Source organism: Oncorhynchus clarkii, chromosome 9 (genome assembly GCF_045791955.1).
Source record: "Oncorhynchus clarkii lewisi isolate Uvic-CL-2024 chromosome 9, UVic_Ocla_1.0, whole genome shotgun sequence".
In the NCBI taxonomy this organism is placed as follows: Eukaryota; Metazoa; Chordata; class Actinopteri; order Salmoniformes; family Salmonidae; genus Oncorhynchus; species Oncorhynchus clarkii.
Window position 1 is genome coordinate 10,301,594 of NC_092155.1, and position 7,236 is coordinate 10,308,829.

Genomic DNA, 7,236 nt, shown 5'->3' on the forward strand with positions numbered 1-7,236 from the left:
TCTCTACTATTCTATCTCTCTCTATGATACATACTTGGCTGACCCTGACATTGTGCAAGAAACTTTAGACCTGCAGATGTAGGATCTTAATTTGATCACTATTTTCTTGCTGAGAATTTTCCTGCTGATGAGCTTTGTGATTATATACATTTAATGAAAACCCACACTAGCGCACGGTTATACTAAGAATATTGCACTTAGTATTGCATCATGTAGTCTGCTTTTTGCCAACCAATAGCCTAACCACCAATCAAGCAACATTATGGACTAAACGTTCAAGTCCTGTTGCTGCAGGATTATTTTGCTGTGACAAAAAAGGTCTAATTAAGATTCTACATCTGTAGCAATCCCAAATACCTACGCTGTACATGTTTATGAAACCATATGGGTTGCACATAGTCATTATTTCTCTATGCCAAAATAGATCATGATGAACTGCGTTTAATATACCCTGCAATGCAGTTTGGTTAGAGAACTAAAGTCAAATGTATTTCTGTTCGCTGTACTTTTATTGGTTTTGTAGCACCTCATTTAAAATCTTTGTATTTTCTAACTGACTTGGAAATTCTTTTTCGGAAAAAATAGTATGTGTGATGCATGCTCAAAGCCAGAAGTATGTCGACAGTTGAGTTTTACAGTTTGGTTCATCTTGTACAGTTGTCGGATCTTAATTTGACCTCTCGTCCTGCACTGCAGGAAATGCAGATGAGCTTCATGACTCATGTAAATTCACTGAAAATCCACATGAACTCACAGTTACATTATCAGTATTGCACTTTTCATGTAGTCTACGTTGGCCAGCTAATAGCCTAACTGCCAATCAAGCAAGTTTATGGACTCAAATCCCGTTGCTGAAGGATTATTTTGCTGTGACAATACCGGTCAAATTAAGATCCTACATCTGTACAACAACAAAAAATCACAAATATGTAAACAACGTCTATTCTTCATTTCCAAAGTTTGCGTTATGAAAATACAAGAATATTAAGAGACTGATATTAGTAGACCGTGGTAGACACACTGAAAAGGGGCTTATAAAGACAAAGAAAATCTGCCTCAGGGGTCATTTAAGAATACTCTTTATTTAATATTGCACATTGTTTTGTGACCAGAGGAGATTGATATACGTTGGTATCTATGGCAACCATGTAGTTTGAGGAAGTATATTACAATGAATAGGATATTTTAATGACATTTTGTTCAAATGAGTACGAATGATAACGAATGGTATAAATAAGAAATCTTAATAAAAAATATATAATTTTGATGCTGTTCATCAGACCACAGGCTTAAACATAATTCCCAACCTTGAGACTAGTTGTAATCTCACAAAATACTGACTACGATATAAATACTTGTTTAATTACATACATACAGTAAATACATATACGAAAACGATTTAAATATGTTTCTATATATAAAAAGTAGAAAAAAGTGAGCATGCATAAACATGAAGTTGGATAGAGAGCACTTGGACCAAAGGCCATTGCAAAGACAGGAGACGAGCTCTCTAGTACATCTCTATATGCATAAAACATCTGGCCGAGAGGTCAAAGGTGAGGTCAATCATTACACATAACCATTGCTCCATATCTGTTCTCACTCTCACTCTCTATCTATCTATCTATCTCTTTCTCTCCCCCTCTACCTCTGGTTCAATGACACTACGGTTTCTCTCTCTCTCGTTCTCCCTTTCCCCTTTTTCACTCTCGTTTTTTTGTTGTATATTTTTTACCCGCAACACAAAGTTCCAAAGTCTGACGTTATGACATTGCCTATCTCTCCACGTCACTATCAAGTATGATCAAAGTATCATGCATGTACCATGAAAATGTATCTGATTCTGATTTTTAAAAAAAGGCCACGTCATCTAATCCGATTGAACAGATACTGCACGACAGATATAGTTGGAGGATAAATTCCTCGATGGCAAAGCGAATATAGTCACCATTACGTTGAATGTGAGTGTGTTGACTGTTAACATTTGGTGAAGCACTTTGAATGACTATGTTTAGGCGCCTAGCTACTGTTTTGTCTCTGGCCAGCACCCTGTATGAAATATTAGTAGAAATATTGGAAACCTTATAACCAAAAATCCATGTGTCTGTCACATTTACATGCTGTTCCCCTTGGTACGGTCCAAAAGCTAGCATTCAATATCACATCTTCACTCTTAGAACAAAAAATGCGTTATCTAGAACCCAGAAGGGTTCTTTGGCTGTCCTCATAGGAGAACCCTTTCTACCTGAAACCAGAAAGGGTTCTCCTACGGAGACACCCGAAGAACCCTTTTGGAATTATTTTTCCTAAAAACGTAACCCAACCTTTTGCCTAAGGAAAATCCTAAAGGACGATACATTCTTAGGAACATCTCAATAAGGGGTTTGTTAAAGATGCTTTAACCTGTAATATTAGGCTAAATCTTACCCTTATCATCATGTCATCTGCTTACTTTGGTAAAGTCAGAAAGATAGAGTAAAATATAGCAATCCCCTTTGCCTAAGCAAAATCTTCAGGAATATATATATATTTTAGGTATACCTTAACCCTTCCTTTGAGATATGTTAACCCTTCTCATACTTCAGCTATACATTATGAATACAGAGGTTGTTTTGCATAGATAGATGTCAAGCCACATAATGTCTGCATGTTTGGCTATGTAGAGGAGAGGGAGGGTATGACCATGGAGAACAGATTGGGAAAAATGTTGGGAGCGTTCCTCCGTCTTCTCTTCTACGACTTGATGGGTTGGCTGAACATGCAGTGGCCACCCCTGGAGAGGAGAGGAGAGGAGAGGAGAGGAGAGGAGAGGGAGGGGGGAGTGAAAGAGAGAAAGAGAGAGAGGGGGAAGGAGAGGAAAGAGAGGAGGTTGAGAGAGAGAGAAAGAGAGGGAGAGAGAGGGGGAAGGAAAGGAAAGAGAGGGGTTTGAGAGAGAGAGAGAGGGGGGGGGCAGTAGATACATTTTGTTTTAGAATGAATCAGCAACATGTTGGTGTTTTGTTCAGCTGTATTAAATGAAAAGCTAGTCAACGGGATCTTAATGAGACATTAACCCTCTGTTTCACACATTAACCCCTTGTTTCACAAAGCAAGACTAGACGAAAGGGCAACAATCTACGTTCATACATGGAACTGGGAGCCAAATAAGACAAGGTCAAGTCAACAATGTGGTGCTGTTGATGTAGCAGTGTGGCTTTGCACTGTAACAATTAGTTGTGACATAGGTGTGTTGCCCAGGTGTGTTGCCCAGGTGTGTTGCCCAGGTGTGTTGCCCAGGTGTGTTGCCCAGGTGTGTTGCCCAGGTGTGTTGCCCAGGTGTGTTGCCCAGGTGTGTTGCCCAGGTGCCCAGGTGTGTGTGACAGATACATTACCTGCAGATCCCAGTGGAGCACTCATAGTTGTTAAGACAGTACGCCCCGTAGGGTTTAGTACCCATGGTCCTCCACAACGGGGTCATACGAGCCATCCGCTTCAGTGCCCTCTGACCTTCAGGCTGGAGATGACCAGAGCTGGGCGGGACATCCACAGATGGAACAGGGCTGGCAGACGCCTGATTGAACAGATATAATCAATGAAGAGAGATCCAACGGTACAGACATACAGTTAAAGACAAAGGTAGAGCTAAGTACATATATCATACATAAACATTATGAATGCCCAGTGGCAGTATGCTCGCTCGGATAAAAAAAATATAAAAATCACATAACATCAAACTATTCAGTGAAATTCTTGACATTCATTATCTGTTTGAGGTGGTTATATTGTACGGTACTAACACACAGCAATGGTATGCAGCAATGCTAAACATATATAATGGGCTTTTATTTTCAAATGATTCTAAAGGGCTGTTCCAAAGTTCTGTAGAACGTCTAGGGAGGGAACAGGGCAGGCAGAGACACCTGATAGACAAATCAATGAGCTATCGTTGTTCCCGACTTATAAAATACAAAATAAATAGAAAACAAACAAAAAAAGATGACAAATGAAATCTCACTCAATATTTCTCGCAGTAAATATGCATTTTCCATTTAAACGGAAGTAACTCCTGAGATTGTGAGGAACTTCCACTGCTGACACATTTTTCAATTCTTTCCACATTTGCAAGTTCCTCGTATGGACCCCGTATTGTTTGAGGTTGCATGTTCACGTTGACTGTGTCCAAAGATATTTCACAAATGAAGAAACTGTCAAATAAAGGCTTGGTCTTACCTGCGGACCGAGCACCAGAAACACCAGGAACCATGTGAAGGCTATCATGAAGTAGTGTTGACGGTCCTGCATGTTGGAGTAGCTTGGAGTCAGATGATTCAGAAAGACAGAAGTAGAGTAGATAGACAGAACTTTGAAAACACGTATTGTACTGTGTCCTCAGTAACTGGAGCTCTGGTGGGATCTCTCTTCTCTCTACAGAAGTAGATTGTCCCTTCCTCTTTATAGTCCCCCTTCCCTCTCTCTCTCTCTCTCTCTCTCTGTCTCTCTCTCTCTCTCTCTCTCTCTCTCTCTGTCTCTCTCTCTCTCTCTCTCTCTGTCTCTCTCTTTCGCTGTCTCTCTCTCTCTGTGTCTCTCTCTCTCTCTGTCTCTCTCTCTCTCACTGTCTCTCTGTCTCTCGCTGCCTCTCTCTCTCTCTCTGTCTCTCTCTCTCTCTCTCACTGTCTCTCTCTCTCTCTGTCTCTCTCTCTCTCACTGTCTCTCTCTCTCTCACTGTCTCTCTCTATCTCTCTGTCTCTCTGTCTCTCTCTCTCGCTGTCTCTCTCTCTCGCTGTCTCTCTCTCTCTCTCTCTCTCTCTCTCTGTCTCTCTCTCTCTGTCTCTCTCTCTCTCTCTCTCTCTCTCTCTCTCTCATCACGTGTTTGTTCAAAGTTTGAAGATCGTTCTGATCAGCTTTTCTCTAGACGGGGCCCTAAACCGTGAGTCAACAGAACAGTACAGCAGTCCAGACACAAACGCACGTACACACACACGCACGCACACACACACACACACACACACGCACGCACACACACACACACACACACACACACACACACACACACACACACACACACACACACACACACACACACACACACACACACACACACACACACACACACACACACACACACACACACACACACACACACACACACACACACCTGCAATACAGCACTGCTGGCATGGGTGTGAAAGTGAGGGGGGGGTCGAAGGGGAGGTGGAAGGGAGAGGTTGAATAATGATGGGGAGGGGAGGTTGAAGGGCGAGGGGGAAGTTGAAGGGTGGGGGGGGGTTGAATAATGATGGGGAGGGGAGGTTGAAGGGTGAGGGGGGGTTGAAGGGTGATGGGGAAGGGGAAGTTGAAGGGGGAGGGGGAGGTTGAAGGGTGAGGGGGAGGGGAGGTTGAAAGGTGAGGGGGAGGGGAGGTTGAAAGGTGAGGGGGGGTCGAAGGGGAGGTGGAAGGGGGGAGGTTGAATAATGATGTGGAGGGGAGGTTGAAGGGTGAGGGGGAGGGGAGGTTGAAGGGTGAGGGGGAGGTTGAAGCGTGATGGGGGAGGGGAGGTTGAAGGGTGAGGGGGAGGTTGAATAATTATGGGGGAAGTTGAAGGGTGGGGGTTGAAGGGGGGGAGTAAAGATAGAAAGTCCTCTTCATAAATGATAAGAAAAGTTGCCCTTAGACACAGATCTAGTATCTAGTATCTAGTATCTATTCTTGCCATAACCATTAGGGGAGGAACTGTCAATCTGACCTGAGACTAGTGCTAAGGGGCGACATAGTTATTCCTTACCTTCCTCATCACCCCCCCCCCCCCCCCCCCCCCCCCCCCCCAACGCACACACACACGCACACGCACACACCAAAGCACTACTAACTAACACATCTAGGGACTAGGGGATTTTTTATGACTGAGCACACACTGACTGTATAGATTTAATATTGTCGTTGTAGTTGCTGTTAATGGTTATCCCATATCCACTACTGCTATTATTGTTGCTGTTGGTCCCACCTTTCTGTTATATGTATACTTTGACAAGGTAAGTCATTTAACTCTCCATGTCAATAAAGTTGACTGAATTGAATTGATTCCTGGAATGTGTGCATCATGAAAGCGTGAGTGAGAAACCGTGTGAGTCATCACATCTGCATAAGAGCCTGGTCATGAAGAAATCACGAGGAGAACAGACCGCAGAGAGAGAACAGTGTTTAGAACCGGGTTTAGAACCGGGTCAGGCAAACCAAAGGTCCTGCCTTTCCGTCTGACTCACCGACTCTGTCATCTGGATTGCAGTGTTCCACATTCAGAATAGAGTCTGGAGATGGAACATACTGTTATCTGTGTTTCTCAAAGGGAACCTTCCTTGACCTTTCACCTATATTCAAACAACATGGATGAAAGTACACTACAGGACGGAAAATATGTGGACACCTGCTCATCGAACATCTCATTCCAAACTCATGGGTATTAACATGGAGTTGGTCCCCCCCTTTGCTGCTATAACAGCCTTCTGAGAAGGCTTTCCACTAGATGTTGGAACATTGCTGTGGGGACTTGCTTTCATTCAGCCACAAGAGGTCAGGCACTGCAGTCGGTGTTCCAATTCATCCCAAAGGTGTTCAATGGGGTTGAGATCACGGCTATGTGCCCCAAACTGTTGCCCCAAATTTGGAAGTGCAGAATCCTCCAGAATGTCATTGTATGCTGTAGAGTTAAGATTTCCCTTCACTGGAACTAAGGGGCTTAGCCCGAACCATGAAAAAACGCACCCAGACCATTATTCCTCCTCCACCAAACTTTACAGTTGGCACTATGCATTCGGGCAGCAAAGCGTTCTCCTGGCATCTGCCAAACCCATATTCGTCCGCCGGACTGCCAGATGGTGAAGCGTGATTCTTCACTCCAGAGAACACGTTTCCACTGCTCCAGAGTCCAATAGCAGCAAGCTTTACAAATCAAATGCAAATAGCCTGGGTAGCCATTTCACTAGATGTTCAGGAGTCTTATGGCTTGGGGGTAGAAGCCGTTTAGAAGCCTCTTGGACCTAGACTTGGCACTCCGGTACCAATTGTTGTGTGGTAGCAGAGAGAACAGTCTATGACGAGGGTGGCTGGAGTCTTTGACAATTTTTAGGGCCTTCCTCTGACACCGCCTGGTATAGAGGTCCTGGGTGGCAGGAAGCTTGGCCCCAGTGATGTACTGGGCCGTTCGCAATGCCCTCTGTAGTGCCTTGCGGTCGGAGGCCGAGCAGTTCCCACACCAGGCAG

The 7,236-nt window shown here is 43.9% G+C and overlaps 1 protein-coding gene across 2 annotated transcripts in view; it reads right to left on the minus strand.

Annotated features, from left to right (window-relative positions):
* LOC139415874 (liver-expressed antimicrobial peptide 2-like) overlaps positions 1-4,646 on the minus strand; it is a 10,033-nt gene extending 5,387 nt beyond the window's left edge. Inside the window, exons 1-3 of one of the 2 annotated variants that reach the window (XR_011635034.1) lie at positions 4,210-4,408; positions 3,372-3,550; positions 2,581-2,773 (exon numbers count right to left, since the gene is read on the minus strand). Coding sequence is in view for 1 of the 2 variants with exons in the window: in XM_071164003.1 (XP_071020104.1) it covers positions 2,734-2,773; positions 3,372-3,550; positions 4,210-4,281 (291 nt within the window). In the remaining variant the exon portion in view is untranslated. Of the gene's footprint in view, positions 1-926; positions 2,774-3,371; positions 3,551-4,209 lie in introns of those variants that run through there. The other variant, XM_071164003.1, reaches the window with a different exon arrangement.
* Between the last annotated feature and the right edge of the window lie 2,590 nt (positions 4,647-7,236).